We start from the raw sequence: 15,564 nt of genomic DNA, 5'->3' as shown, positions 1-15,564 counted from the left end.
AGAGTAACAAGTGCTCTTAACCTCTGAGCCATCTCTCCAGCTCCATATACACTCATATTTTTTATTTTATTGTATGTGAACTGTAACAAAATATTTTTAAACTCTTAAAAGGCTGCCTTGTTATTTTTTCCTTATAGAAAAACAAGAGCTGGATTTCTGAAGATGACTTCTGCCGACCTCCCCAGGAGCATGCTCCCAAGAGTGCTTCTGATCTCTCCACATCTCCTTTGCAAGGGACTCCAGAGTCAAGGCCTGCTCTCCATAGGTGTTTTTCTCAAGGACCAAGAAAGAGCTGTTCCCTGGGGGCATTAGACAAAGCGTGTGTGCCTTCACCAGGCTGGAGGAATTCCAGAGCAGCCCCAGCAGCCCTGCTGGCACAAGATCATAAAAATTTCTGCGTGGTGCATCGGAGGCAGATGGGTAGGTGGCTCTGCAGAGTCCCGTCCCCAGGGACAGTGTCTTTCAAAAGGCAACTCTCAGTCCTCTTTGCCATTGCAAGCAGGTGGTGTGTCCTTCCAGAGGGTAGAAGCAAGGGGACACTTAGACAGCCGGGAAAGCACTTCCGGAAAGGTGCTGTGCTTGTTTACACAGTCCACTAGAGCAGTGTCAGAACTGCCCGCAGGATGCCGCACTCAGGAGGCTCAGCAGGACCAGCCAGCCAGGCCACCTGTGCCTCAGAAAAACAAGGACCAACAAAGACATGATCACAAAATTAAAGATGCCTGTTTGGTCTTTGAGACAGGCTCTTTCTATATAGCCCTGGCTTTCATAATGCTCACTGCGTAGCTGAGAACGCCCTCAAACTCACGGCCGTCTTTGTGCATTAGCCCCTGAGGTCCTAGGAGTGCAGGCATGGACCACTGCTCCTATTTATGTCATCTACTGAAATGGAAATATGGTCAATGAAATTCAGGACGGCAAAGCCCAGTTGGGTACCATAGACCTAGAATCTCAGCTGCTCAGTAGGTGGAGGCAGGAGGATCTCACGTTCATGGGACACAGAGTGAGTTCAAGGCCAGCTTGGGGAACTTAGCATAAACTTATTTCAAAAAAGTAAAATGACATATAGCTCAGTGGTCAGACACTGACCTAAGGGGTGAAGCCCTGGGTTCAGGCTCCAGTTCTGTGGAAGATGAAACCATGGCATTTAGGATTGCAGAGAGCCCATGATTCCTTCTATAGCTCAGAGGAGAACCTGTCCTTGAAGGCCCGCTGTTCTAATGGCTCCTTTATCTTGGATGGTTCAAGGAACAGCCCTAGCAGGCTTTATCAGACCTGCTGTGAGTATCAGCTCTCTACGTGCTGTTTATGGTATGGCTTGATCTCCACATCCTGAAAATTCCAGAAAGCATTAAATAATCCTCATCTAATTTTTCAGTAACCCTCTGCCATGGACTGGCCCATCAGGGGTGGGAGAACCAGGGCTTGGGTAGTCAGGAAGGCAAGGATTCGGCGAATGACAGACGGACAACACACTCAGAAGTGGTTTGAATCTGCTGTGATTTTACTTCTGTAAATCAGTAGTTTATATACAGAAAAGAAAACTATCAAGTTATACAAGGAACAACAAGAGCTTGGCAATAATTCAATTACATCATCTTTAAAAACCAGCAAGCACATAATTATTAATCAGTGCTAGACATATCCCTTCACCCACAAGAACTTTATGACCCACAGAGCAGTCTGTGATTTCTAAACTTAACACAGTCCCTAGACTTGTGCGACTTCTTACGGTTGCAGCTGTGTCCTTCATCTTAGCTCAGCAGTTTCCTAGTTTTATTGTACACGTCTACTTTTTTGGTTCCCATGGCCCATTTAGCCAATTTGGATGCTGCAGACCCTCTCTAAGTCTTTCTTTAGTTCTTCCACCACATATCTCTTCTAATATAAAACCTTTTTACCTGTTGGGATATGGACTCTTGTACTTTTACACCTGTAAGGGGAAGGGGTTCTGCTGTAGTCTTTAAGTTTCCCATGATGAACTTCCTCAACAGAGGGGCCCACCATCTGCCTCCTATGAGATAATGTTTTCTACCATAAATCACTTTAGTTGGGATTTCTAAGAGATTCCTAGTGGGTGAGTGTTCATTCCCTAGAAGTACCCGAACCTTTATACTTTCTTTATCTAGCGGCTTGGGGTCTTTAAGAAAAGCTCATTCTGCTATATCTGATTAAGATCCATGCCCAGCTTCCCCTTTCCTCCATAGTTCACAACCCAAGCATTCATTAATTTTGGCTGTGCTTCATAGATTAATTAGAACATTATCAGAAAAGCAGTTATACAGAACCCATAGCTCAGGGAGCTCATGATCTGTGAAGTACATCTTCTTTGAGAAGTAAGCATAACTCGGGCACTCTGCCAGGGACCCCAGGGAGCTTAGTCCCGTGGGACACATATCTCCCATCCGCTATTATTGACATAATTGTTCATGTCACACTGACGACACTGGAGTTGGTATGGCAACCCTCAGAGTGTTTTGGTTTAGTTTTTGTTTGTTATTCCAAGACACGGTCTCGCTGTGTAGCTCTGGCTGCCCTGGAACTCACTATGTAGACCAGGCTGGCTTCAAACTCACCTGCCTTTGTCTCCTGAGTGTTGGGATTATAGGCTTGTGCTGCCACACCCAGCTGGTTTTGGGTTTTTTGTTTGTTTGTTTTGTTGTTTTTGTTTGTTTTATTTTTGAGACAAGGTCTCACACTGTAGCACAGGTTGACCTGAAACTCAACTGCTCAACCTAAATTGGCCTCAAATTCGTCACAGTCTTCTGGCCTTAGCTTCTTGAATACTGAGATTAAAAGCATGAGTCACCAAACCCACAGATTTCGCTTGAGGTTGCTCTCTCTCTCTCTCTCTCTCTCTCTCTCTCTCTCTCTCTCTCTCTCTCTCCCCTCCCTCCCTCCCTCCCTCCCTCCCTCCCTCCCTCCCTCCCTCCCTCCCTCCCTCCCTCTCTCTCTCTCTCTCTCTCTCTCTCTCTCTCTCTCTCTCTCTCATTTTCTGATGATAAGCAGTCAGCAGAGGACTTGTCAAAGCCCTGATCTCTGTGTTGGCTTCTCTTAGGCTTGTCTCTCATGGTTGACTGTAATCTCTAACCACAGAGAATCAGTGCTTCATGATTAAGGCTATTTGTTCCCTGTCACTCTAGTCCAGACTGGAAGAAAGAATCATGTGTCTTTTTGACTCCTGCTTGGGGAGTGGTTCCCGGGGAGTCGGGAACAATGAGCAGTGTGAGGTACACAGGTACTCACTCACTTACCAAAGCACCACTAATGCAGTAGATAGTTCTGAATGTGCCAGGTACCATCTGCGATGTGCCCAGCACTATCCCAGGTGCTTAGCACAGTGTCCTATCTTCCTGAACCTTCCTACGCTTCCCCCATCAGAATATAGGGAAATTGACCAGTAAATGTTGTGTGGTCAATGGTGATGATGGGGAGCCATCCATAGTGCTCAGAGAGAGGCAAGTGTTGTTAGGGTTTGACCAGGGCATCCTCACAGGTGAGGGGACTTTCAGGTGAAAGAACGCACATGAAGTGATCTGCATTTCAATCAGGAGAAGGTGGTGATAGCACCCTTCTGTTCAGACTTGACATGTCCAGGGGGCCATGGTAACCAGGGTAGGTGGGAGCGGGGAATGGTGGTATGAAGGCATGAGGTGTGTGGGACTGAGGCCCGTGGGCCACAGGACGTGCTTGGGCATTGGTTCTGAGCATCTCATGACCTGGCTGATTTAAACATATGTTGTTTTAGTATTATTTACTTACGTGTGCCTATGTTCACATAAATCCCTGAAAGCAGGTGAGAATAGCTAGGAGGGGGTGGCCATGGAGCTGAGGCACAAGCACTCAGCCCCAAGCATTTCAGGCATAGGGGTCGGGGAGATGAAGGCTAGAAGTGAGGGCTTTAGGGAGGCCTTTTTGGATTGACAAGGTAGGCTTTGGTGACCCTCAAGGGCTCAGTTGTAATGGCATGAGGAGATGAGAACGTAATGGGACCAGGTTCAAGAAGGAATGGGAGCAGGGAAGCCAGAGACAATGCTTGGGTGTTCCTCGTGGGTTTTGGGGAAGGAGACTAAGAAGCAGGGTGGTAGTTAAAGGTGGAGTCAAGAGAAAAGGAGTTTTTAAGCCTGGAAGGAAGACAGCAACATGTGTGCTGAAGGAATGATCCAGTAGAGAAAGGAGAAGGGGCAATATTGGAGAGGAGGAGAACTGCTGGAGAGATGTCCTGGAGTGGGTCAGGGGAGGGATTGGCCTCAGTAGAGGCCGTTAGCAGGTGTGGGTACAGATGCTGAGAGGGGCCGTGCAGTGAGGAGGCCCATGGAGGAGTCTGAGCACTTGCGTGTTTTCAGTGAAATGTTGGAGGGGAGGTCACCAGCTGTGGGGATGGCAGGTGGAGATTCGCAAAAACACTCCATCTGGCTTTCGGGGTCCCGTTTGAAAGTGCTTGGGGCCACTTTCTAATAACAGTCGCTCTCCCACGGAAGGACACTGGGCACCGGTTGTGGCTTTGAATTGTAAAGGGACAGGCCCATAGTCTAAAGTGCTTCTTTTCTTCCACTAGGCCTGTCTAACCCGTTCCGGGGCCTCTTGAAGCTGGGCACAGTAGCCCGGCGAGGGGCCATGGGCATCTGGAAGGAGTTCTTTTGTGAGCTGTCCCCTCTGGAGCTCCGCCTCTACCTGAGTGATGAGGAGCGCACCTGTGTGGAGAGCTGCTCCTTGCTGCGATGTGAGGCCGTGGGGCCAGCCCACAGTGATGGACGGTTTGAGTTGGTCTTCTCTGGCAAGAAGCTGCCACTGCGTGCCTCCTCCCAGGACGAGGCTGAAGACTGGCTTGACCGTGTGCGGGAGGCTCTGCAGAAGGTGCGTCCTCAGCAGGAGGATGAGTGGGTGAATATCCAGTACCCAGACCTACCTGAGGATGGCCTAGAGGCTCCGCCAGACAGCCTCCCCCCTCACTCAGCCCTGCTCCCAGAGCCTGCAGGTGGCCAGAGCATGCAGTTGGACTGGACATCTGCCCAGGTTCCAGAGCCAGATGCTATCAAAGAGTCCCTTTTGTACCTGTATACAGACCGGACCTGGGTCCCCTACATTTTTTCCCTGTCCTTGGAGTCTCTAAAATGTTTCCGTGTAAGAAATAACGAGAAGATGCTAAGTGATAGTCATGGAGTGGAGACCATCCGAGACATCTTGCCAGACACCAGCCTTGGGGGCCCAGCCTTCTTCAAAATCATCACGGCCAAAGCCGTCCTGAAACTGCAGGCCAAGAACACTGAGGAGGCCGCCCTGTGGAGAGACCTGGTCCGAAAGGTGCTGGCATCTTACTTGGAGTCAGCTGAGGAGGCTGTGACCCTCGGGGGAAGTCTGGATGAAAATTGTCAGGAGGTGCTGCAGTTTGCCACCCGGGAGAATGGCTTCCTGCTCCAGTACCTCGTGGCCATCCCCACTGAGAAGGGCCTTGACTCCCAGGGCTGCTTCTGCGCAGGTGCTGACTGACTCTCCCCCAACCCTAGCTGGCTGTGCTCTTCTTCCTGTGGGGTCCTCAGTTTGGGCTCCCCACCAGGGCCTTCATCCTTCCCATATCTGATACAGCAGGTAGCGCCTGCCCTGCAGCCTCTGCTTCTCCACAGCGCCCTCTGTGGACAGCCCCCTGCCTGTCACTTGACACCTACTGTTGGGTGGCCCTGTGGGTGGCAGTTCTGCTTCCTGAACCCTTCTGTCCTTCCTGCTTTATGTTATTGCTGCACTGAATATACTTTTGTTGCAAGGGATATAGGATTCTTCCAAAGCATGTGTGCTTGCAGACTTTTGTAAGACATGCCACTCAGTGCTGTCCAGTAGGGTTCTGTAATGATGAAAGCGTCTGGGTCTGTGCTTTCCGATCGTAGTTACAGGTTACATGTGGCCACTGCATGCTTAAAGTGTGACTATGTATAACTAAGAGCTGAGTTGTCCATTTACTTAACTTTAAAGATGGCCTCTGGCTTTGAGCCACTGTGTTGGGCAGTATATTGCTCCACAGTTTGGGCGCTCATCCTTCTCTCATGTCATACATAGCCCAGGCTGGCCTTGGACTTGTTATATAACCAAAGAGAACCTTGAACTCTTGGTCCTCCTGCCTTCCTAAGTGCTGGGATTATAGACATGTGCTACTGTTCCCTGACCTCCACACACATCCTTGGCATGTGTGTTCACACGCACGCGCGTGCGCACACACACACACACACACACACACACACACACACGAATTTCTTTCTTTCTTTTTGAGGTTGAGTCTCACTATGTAGCCGAAGCTGGTCTTGAATTCTTGCTGCCTCAGCTTCCTGAGTAGTGGGATTACAGGCATCTGTCATCACACCTAGTTGGCTTTTCTGTCCTTTTCTCATATACATATTGTTCTATGTGAAGGATTCTGCTTGTCAGTATCATGGGAGGGATCTGATCCTGTGCAGGGCACAAAGCCAGATGCTTCATTTGGATTATCTCAGTCTTTTGTTTGTTTGTTTGTTTGCTCAGTGTATCCTTGTAGAATTGAGGGCTACTATTTTCTCTGCTTATAGTATTGGTGAGGAAACTGGAGCCCAAAGCTAGTGTCTCGTCTCAGGCTCTTAGTATATGCGAGAGGCAGAACTGGACTTTGATGATTGTGGTCCAGGACCTGTGCTCATGGGCATGACACCAGAGGGCCCTGGTTTCATGCTGTTCCACTGTCTGCCTTCCATTGGCACCTCTTCCCACCCACCCCCTGGACTTACTGTCCAGGGGAGATGTCAGCTGCCCTGTTGCGGAAGAATGGAGCAGAAAGCTGAGCCGTCCTGTTGGGGTGGAGCCCATGGGACCATAGAGGGAAGCCCGCTTCAAGTGCCTGGAAGGAAGTGGCCTGTGGCAGCCCCTGGAGGGTGGGGGAAGGGGCTGAGCAGAGCTTCCTGCAGAAAACACCTGCAAACCTCTGCCTGCCCCAGCACTCACACTCCGCTCTTGTGGGGGAGGCTCCTGTCCGTGGGTGTGAGTACTAGAAGGAGAACTCTTCCCTGTGACTGTCACCTGCCAGCCTCCCATCAGAGACCTGTAAACCTAGGGAGCTTTCTGTATTGCTGCCCTGTCTGTGGCCAGGAAGATGCCAACCAGTGATAGTTGTGTTAAAACTCATAGTTTACAGGGCACTTGCATTATTTACACTTTGTAATGACCTCACAAAATAGCTGGCAGTAGCTAAGTTATACAGTGAAACAGAATCTTAGGACAGTTAGGTAAAGGTCAAGACGAGGCAGCTGATGAGCAAGAAAGCCAGCTCTTTGGTTGTGAGACCAAAGGCACCTCCTCCCACCCCCGTGCCCCACTCACACACACCCATGCCAATGGGAGGCAGGGGGTGATTACGCACTGAAGTTGCATGTTAGCTTTTTGCCCTGGGCACTCCTGACTCTCGCTGCTCTCTGGTATGGAGAGATCACTGCCCACTGTCCTGAGATACATTACTAGAGACGCAGTGGACTCCATGTTATGTCTGGGTCATGCTGTTCCTGCTGGCTTCCCCAGCTACTTCTGTGGCTGGACCTCTCTCCACAGATCCGTCACTGCCGGTCAAGGTTCCCGCCTTGTTGCTGTTGTTTCTAAGCCCCGTGGAGAGGTAGCAGTGCAGGTTGGCACTGGGGAGCAGGCCATGGAGCCCGTGCACAGAGGTGGCTGTAGAGAATGCTGGCTTTGTGGCCAACCGAGCCCAAATCTGAGTGCTACCTACCACTTGTCTTGGCATGGCCTGACAGATGTCTTCCTGTGAGTTTGTTTTGAGACAGGTTCTTATTGTGTAACCCTAAGCTGACCTCAAACTCACAATCCTCCTCCCTCGGCCTCCCTCCCAGACCCAGCAATCATTGTTTAATAGCATGCTGTCATAATCAGCAGTTTGGGCAGGTGTGATGCTACAGGCCTTTAATCCCAGCACTTGGGAGGCGGAAAGCAGGCAGGTCTCTGTGAGTTCAAGACCAGCCTGTTCTGCATAAATAGTAAGACGCTGTCTCAAAAAAAAAAAAAGTTATTTTAAGTGATGGAAATATGAGTGCTTTAAAAAAAATTGTATATTAAGAGAAAGAGGAGGTCAGAGGACTCAGTTCTCTCCTTCTACCATGTGGGTTCCAGGAATCAAACCTCAGTCCTTTAGTCGTCAGGCTTGGTGGCAAGTGCCTTTTCCCACCGAGCCATCTGGCCAGCCCATTGTGACTGTTCTTATCTTTATACTAGCAGGCCTTTCCCACTGTAGCAGGTCCCATGTTCTGTGAAGCTGCCTCTGAGCCTACTCCTCACTCACCCACCGTCCATTCCCTTAGGCTGTTCCCGTCAGATTGGCTTCTCCTTTGTGCGACCCAAGCTCTGTGCCTTCTCTGGTCTGTATTACTGTGACTTCTGCCACCAAGACGATGCCTCAGTGATTCCAGCCAGGATCATCCACAACTGGGACCTCACCAAGCGCCCGGTAAGTCCCCAGGCCAGGCTGTCATTGGTCACACAGAGCTGCTCTGTGACTGAGAAACATTCTCCCCTGGGCTGCCTGTTTGGAGGACTGTGTCTGTAGGAAAGCCAGAGTCACCGTTTCAGGCCCTGAGATGTGGGACTAAAAGCTTGGTGTTTGTCCGCAGCCCATGAACAGGGCTTTGTAAAACTCTGCCTTGGTCCCCAGTGGCCACCTCAGGACAGTTCCCTGAAGCTCAGCTAGCAACAGAGTTGTTTAAAACACTGGTAGTGAGGTTGGTCAGTGGAGAGTTAGGAGAGGAGATTTCCTACACTGGTGGATGGATGGACTGACATACAGATGGGTGGGTAGTGGCTAAAGGCCGAGCCAGCAGCTGCACCCCTTAGTCAGCTCTGCTTCTGTTGCTCCTCTGGGGCCAGGCCAACTGCACGTCACAGCAGGGAAGAGAAAGCATTTTTCTAGGTCATGCGGATGGTTATTACTTCACCCCTACAACTTAGAGAAGCCCAAAAAGACAGGTCAAAATTAGCTGTTATCGTTGAGGATAACCACTATTCAGAGTTTTTAACCTCTGATATCAGTGTTTTCCACTGTAAAATGGCCATGCTAATTTTTAAAGTATTTTGAGACATATCCTTTTCTGTGTATTTGTTTACATAACTATCTGGACTCACCTTGCTTTAGCACATTTTGTTTATTTAATATTATATCTTGGGTACTTTTTTTATTACTGTGTGTGTGTGTGTGTGTGTGTGTGTGTGTGTGTGTGTGTGTGTGTATGTGTGTACGGTATGTGCAAACACTAGTCTGTTCTCTCTTCCCACCATGTGTGTCTGGGAATTGAACTGGCTCATTAGGCTTGGCCGCAGACCCCTTTACCTGCTGAGCCCTCTTGGATGGCCCTTAGGTACCTTTATCATGTATACTTCTGGAGGAGATTGCTTACTTGCTTGTGAGAGTCTCATAGTGCCTGTCAACAGTGCCTTTCTTTCCTCACAAGCTGTTACACTTCCGTCCCTAGGGCCACTTACCAGGGTCTTTCTCCAGGAGAACAGACTTGGCTTTCTCCCAAGGGCATGGACCTAGAAACCCAAGGAAGGAGCTGTTTGCTTCTGTCAGAGCCTGTGGGCTGCAGTCTTGGTTTTGGATGTGTCCCACCATACAGGGATGGTGACTCTGAGTCAGTTTCACCCCTGTGGTGAGGGGAAACCCCAACACTGGCTTTGTTTTGGCCTTCTGTTGTTTACCTTGTCTCCACCCTTGTCCTCAGTATCGACTATTCAGCTACAAAGAGGAACGTAAATCTTAAAATTCAGAGATGCACATGAGCCCTCAACAGTAAAAGAACACTCAGCCTAGTACTTCTGCGGAGCGCCCCATTCACTGCTGGAATCTCTGTGCCTCATCTTTTCCCTCACTGGGGACATTGCAGTCCTGTTCCAGATGCCTCTGGGACCAGGAAACAGCCAGTTCTCCCTCAGCAATCACTGGCTTGGGAAAATTCAAAACAGAGAGTAGTTGGCCCAAGGATTGGGGACTTCATTGTTTGCTGCTCCTGCGCTGGCTGACCCACTTGTGCTGAGATCCAGCTGGCATCCTGGCAGAACATCAGCCCAGAACCAGGGTTCTGCTGTGGCCTGTCTCTTCCATGCCCATGGGATACAAACAGCCTGTGGGGCGCATGGAGCCCCGTGTGCAGGGCTAGGCAGTGTTTAGCACATATTGCTGGATGTTGTTTCAGCGGAACCTTGCCTAGGGACAGAGACTGAGTTGTGGCAAGAGCTGGGCTCAGTCTGGAGGGTAGCAATTTGACCCCAGTCACCAGGGTTTGCCACTGGGCTTTGCCTAGACTAGGGGCTGTTAGCTCAGGGCTCTGGCACATGGGAAATAGTTATCTATTGTTGGGGGAGATGATAGCTGCTGACAGTTGGGAGATAGGATCAGGGTCCCTCCAGCCCCGAGTATGTGGGCGCTCTCCTGAGGATCCCATTATACATGCCCTGCCCCTCGGGCTCTGGCACTGTGGCGGCAGCAGATTTCATTTACTGAGGATATGCATGCAGCCTGTCAGGCCCTGTGCCAAAGCTTATGTCTTTTAGTGTAAAGTCAAAATAATGTCATGAGTATGCTTCGATTTTCCTCTCGCAAACCTTAGCTCTTGGCCACAGGAAACAGAGTTTATGGCAGCCCTGTGTTGAGAGACCATGCCTGCTGGCCTCTGCCATCCACAGGCAAGTTGGAGGAGCCACTTTCGCTTCTCCGGGCTGTTTTACCATCTGTGAAACGGGCACTGCTACCTCTCCCCAGGGATGGTTCTGAAGATGCGAGAATATAAAGTGTGGAGCACAGGCAGATGAGACCCAGTAAGACTATCCTCAAGCAGTGGCAAGAGCTGAGGGCACTTAGGAATGTCATGGAGCTCTGTCTGCTCTGTAGCTTCCTGTAGCTGGAGCTTGATGGCAGCGGAGTCACCTGGTTCCTGAGTTAGGGCCCAGAGGACAGCATGTTTCCTGTAGGCAGGAAAGGGGGGCTGGGAGGACAGGAAAGTGTGGAGAGTCTGTGAGGGCTGTGGGGAGGGCACCTCCCTTGTCTCAGCATGGTCAGAGTCAGACAACAGGATTGGAGTCAGACTGGTGTCAGATATTGACAAGACTGTTTTCTGAGCTGCGTGACCTTGGTTAAGTGGCCTCAATTCTCTGACCTTCTTTCCTGGTCTGTAACTTGAAGAAAGTACCATTCCGTGGGGACAGGCTGCAGGCAGGTTTGAACTAGGTAACACAGCATCCAGCCAGAAGCCTTGGCTAAGCAGGCAAAGTCTTCCCTGGATTTTTCCAGGTCTGCCGGCAGGCCCTGAAGTTCCTGGCACAGATCCGGGCCCAGCCCCTTATCAACCTGCAGCTGGTGAACGCCTCTCTGTATGAGCATGTGGAGCGCATGCACCTCATTGGCAGGAGCCGGGAACAGCTGAAGCTTCTGGGGGATTACCTGGGCCTGTGCAGAAGTGGTGCCCTGAAGGAGTTGAGCAAAAGGTGAGCGCTCTTCATGTGCACATGCACCTGTGTGCACACACACCAGCCAAAGCCTGGGCAGTGTGTCCCTGGGAGATGCCAGAGCTGAGCTGGAACTTCCCTCTGGGCTAAATCACTGTATCCTTTGAGGGTGGTGTGTGGTTTTGTTCATACGTTCATTCATTCATTTGTTTAACAAATGTTTATTGAGAACAATTGTTCCAAGTGCCTGGAGAAGGAGGTGAATACTGTGCTGAGTAAAGCAGACGGAGGGCCTCCCTTCAGGAAGCCACTGCTCTGGTGGGAAGCAGGGGAGCCAGCAGCACCTCCAACCAGGGCCAAAGGGAGGGCAAGAGGAAGGATGCTCCAGATGTACAGAGAGACACATCTGACCTGAAGGTCGGGAAGATACATCAGAAAGACTTCTGGAGGGACTTCTGAATAGACCTAAAAAGCAAAAGAAGTTACAGAGGGAAGGAGGAGAAGAGGGTTGGCTGAGGAGAGACACATATGGGCCATGAGGAAAGCACCATGCATGGAAAGCTCAGGAGAGCTTTGGCTGGAGGAGGACAGGATGGGCAGAGCAGTAAAGGGCAGAACGGAGAAGGATGCTAGCCCGCCTCATCCCTTGGCTGCTTGCTGTCGTCTTTGGCAGCTTTCCTCTAGATCATCTGCAGCGTGTACAGTTGGCAACACTCTCGGGAGACCCCTCTAGAAGCCCCTTGTTACTCAGAGCCTAGATCTTCTAGTGCTCAAGAAATGGGAGGTGACCTTGGACTTCAGGATAGTCTTATAAGGTCTCTCTGTGACTGCCTTATAAACCTCAGGCCCCAACTCATGACCAAAGGTGTGACTTTTGAGGGGCTGTACTTTCTTTGGGCCTTGGAGAAGAGCGAGGTGCACTGCCCGATACGGAGTTTGTGTCTGCTTTGCTAGATGTCTGGAGACCAGAGGTGCCTACAGGCTGTCCTTCCCTAGCCTTGCTTCCCTAGGGGCCAGCCAGAGAGCACTGTCTGAGCATGTCTCCTCAGGCCCAGGCATACTTCAGTCCTCCCAGAGGCCTACCTGCACTGTGCCTTGGGGATAGGTGTGTCCAGTGATGATCTCCTGACTATTGGGTAGGGCAGAAGGGAACACTGGCCCTTTTCTGCTCAGAACAGCCAATTAACCCCCCAGAGCCTTACCTCCTTCCACGGGGCCTAGAAGAACAGCCTTTTGGGGGGCTCTGCCACCTAAGATCAGCCCAGTACCTGGGTCTCCCTTTTTCCATGAAGTTGACCCATTTTCTGCTCCCAGGGATTCCAGGGGCCGGGGCTCCAAAGAATGTGTACACCTGCCCAGGGGCAAAATCTCTGGGTAGGAGAAAAGTCTCACTGCCCTCTCTGAAGGGCTGGGTGGATGGGTGACTGCAGCCTGGCTCACTCACCTTACCTGCTGACTTGTCCCCAACAGCCTCTGCCAGGTGCTCAGGCAGCCTGTCTCTGTCTCCATCTTCTTGACTCCCTGTCCCCACCTTGGCTCAGCCCTGCTGTTAGAGAGCAGGCCAGGCTTGTGAAAGCCCTGTTTTATTTTAAAAATGTATTTGTATGTGTGTACATATGGTACATGTGTGCATGGGGGAAGAGAGGTTGCATACACCCATGTACGTGAATGCAGAGGCCAAAGTTCTGTCCTGCTCCGTGGCTTTGTCTTGTTCACTGGGGACAGTCTTTCACTGAACCTGGAGCTTGCCATTTTTTTGGTTAGACTGGCTGGCCAGTGAGTCTCAGTGGTCTTCCTTTCTCTGCCCCCCACAACACTGGGGTTGCAGCCACACCCCAGCATTTTACATGGGTACTGGGGAGTCCTAACTCAGGTCCAAATTTCTGTGCAGCAAGCATTCTTTCCCCCTGGAAGTTCCCTTTTAGAGGAAGCAAAGAGCAAGGGAGACTATAGGAGCAGCCCCTGCCTGACCTGGACCACTGCATGGCTCCAGGAAGTATCTTTGGTGCTCTAAGCCTGTTTACCCATCCGTAAGGTGTGGACCATTGGTCTTGGTTATATGGCCTTCCTGAGTTGTGGTTAGGACCACATGAGAGCCTCAGTGTCTGGGCCGTAACAGCCATAGACAGGCAGACAGATGGCTGGGTCCGCAGTGTATGGGTCCTCAGGAAGGGTACCCAAGCCAGCCTGGGCAGGAGCTAGAAGGGCCAGGAGGCTAGGAAGCTCCCAGGAAGTTAGTGGCCAGACGAAGGGTAGGACTTATATGAAACAGGCAAAATCCCTGGCCACCCATGAAAGGCTCCCCCATCACCTGGCCCTGGCAGGGTCCCTGCCTCCTTCCTCAGCCGGTTAACTTTGCTCCAGAGCACTGAGAGGGGTCTTCTTATTCTGTAGGGAGGGAAACTGAGGCCCAGGACCAGCTGTGTCCATCTCTGTATCTGCCCTTGACCAAACCTTACAGGAAAATTCGTTGACGACCACACTGGGAGTGACAGGCAAAGGGTACAGTGACTCCCAAGGAAGGCCCTGGACCTCCTGGCTCCTAGGACTGGACAAAGGGAAGATGACAGGGATAATCTCCCCCAGATCAACCCCACCCTTCCTGCCAACTCAGGGCCAGTCTTTGTACCCCTCTGTTTTCCTGACTGTAAATGATAGCTTCCTGTTCACACAAGCTGGAGGCTCACTGGGGCAAACTGGAGTCCTCACCCCAGGGTTCAGTGTAGCCTGCTCCGCTGTGTAGGATTCACCATCCTAGCCCCAGATTGGACTCCCTGTGGATCAGAACTGAGGCCATTGGCTAGGGCGTGGCCAGTCTCCTAGGGGCCCGGCACTGTCCTGTTCTAGATGTCCTGAGTACCCAGATAGGACCTGCACTTCCCCACTCCATGCCTTCCACTCCAGTACCCACACACATGGTCATCGGGTTCTAGGCCAGAGATTTTCTGCAGATGTTCTCTCTCCCCCCCTCAGGATGTGACCTGGGGTCCCCACCACTGTTAGGAACCTGAGCAGGGCTGGTGTCCTGCCTTCATCTTTTGCTCCTCAACCTGAAATAGGATCTGCTTTGCCTGGAGTATGAATCAGTTCCTCTCAGAGTCAGGGAAACCAGATACTTGAACATGATGGGGGGGGGGGGGAGGGTCCTCAGAACTGTTTCAGTGGTGGCACAGACTCAGTGGAGGGGTAGGTACGGGCCAGACGACTCCTGTGCTCAAGCTCTGATTCTTAACTCTGTGACCTCAGGCAAGTCATTGAACCTGTGTTTCCTGTCTTCTCAAAATGGGAGTTAAAATCAGACCGGCTTCACGGGATTACTACAAAGACTAGGTGCTTAGCCCAGTTCCGGGTACCAAGTGTCAGCATACATCATCCTCATCGCTCGGTAGTCACGTGTTTACAGTGTACCAGATATATTCAGTAAATTAGTTAATCCTCCAAACAATTCCATGTCTCCCGGGAGGATGCCTGAGGTTCAGAGGTCACTTAACTTGCCCCAGGTACCGGGGGCTAACTAATGCACTCAGGTGGGAGTCAGGCAGACTGATGTGTGCTCTTGGCCTGCCTGGTAACCCAGACCTGTGTTGCTGGCTGGTAGGCAGGGCTGAGGAGAAGAAAACAAGGACCTGGAGGTCTAACCTTGGAAGCCCGCCCTTCTGAGGAAGTGCTTGTATTGTCTTTGCAGGCTAAGCCACAGGAATTATCTCTTGGAGTCTCCTCACAAATTCAGTGTTGCTGACCTCCAGCAGGTGAGCATGCCGTACTCCCCACCCCTAAATCCTGGACTCACTAGAAGGTTCTTAATCCTGAAGAAATCTCAGAGAAATAGCAGAGGGGGGCGGGGCTGCAGAGATAGCTTAATGGTCAAGAGCACCCACCGACTGCTCTTCCAGAGGACCCGGGTTCAATTCCCAGCACCCACATGGAGGCTCACACATGTCTGTAACTCCACTTCCAGGGGAATCTGACACCTTTACTCCAATGCACTCCAGTGCAATTTTTAAATAAATTTAAAAAAAAGAAAAAAGAAATAGCAGAAGGGGCACCTGTGGTTAACTCAGGCCAGGCAGCAATCTTCAACAGTCCACCCCTCAGAATGGCTCCCTTTGT

The 15,564-nt window shown here is 51.0% G+C and overlaps 1 protein-coding gene across 5 annotated transcripts in view; it reads left to right on the top strand.

Annotated features, from left to right (window-relative positions):
* The window catches only part of Plekhm1 (pleckstrin homology and RUN domain containing M1), a 60,891-nt gene that overhangs the window by 41,368 nt on the left and 3,959 nt on the right, over positions 1-15,564 (top strand). For 4 of the 5 annotated variants that reach the window (XM_076543486.1, XM_006970557.4, XM_076543487.1 and 1 more), the window contains 5 exons: positions 138-420; positions 4,559-5,479; positions 8,322-8,467; positions 11,300-11,493; positions 15,140-15,203. In XM_076543486.1, the coding sequence (XP_076399601.1) occupies positions 138-420; positions 4,559-5,479; positions 8,322-8,467; positions 11,300-11,493; positions 15,140-15,203 (1,608 nt within the window). Of the gene's footprint in view, positions 1-137; positions 421-4,558; positions 5,480-8,321; positions 8,468-11,299; positions 11,611-13,915; positions 15,204-15,564 lie in introns of all 5 variants that reach the window. The other variant, XR_006074938.2, reaches the window with a different exon arrangement.

Source organism: Peromyscus maniculatus, chromosome 8 (genome assembly GCF_049852395.1).
Source record: "Peromyscus maniculatus bairdii isolate BWxNUB_F1_BW_parent chromosome 8, HU_Pman_BW_mat_3.1, whole genome shotgun sequence".
Classification (NCBI taxonomy): Eukaryota; Metazoa; Chordata; class Mammalia; order Rodentia; family Cricetidae; genus Peromyscus; species Peromyscus maniculatus.
Note: the sequence above shows the minus strand (reverse complement) of the source record. Positions and strands in the feature narration are given on the sequence as shown.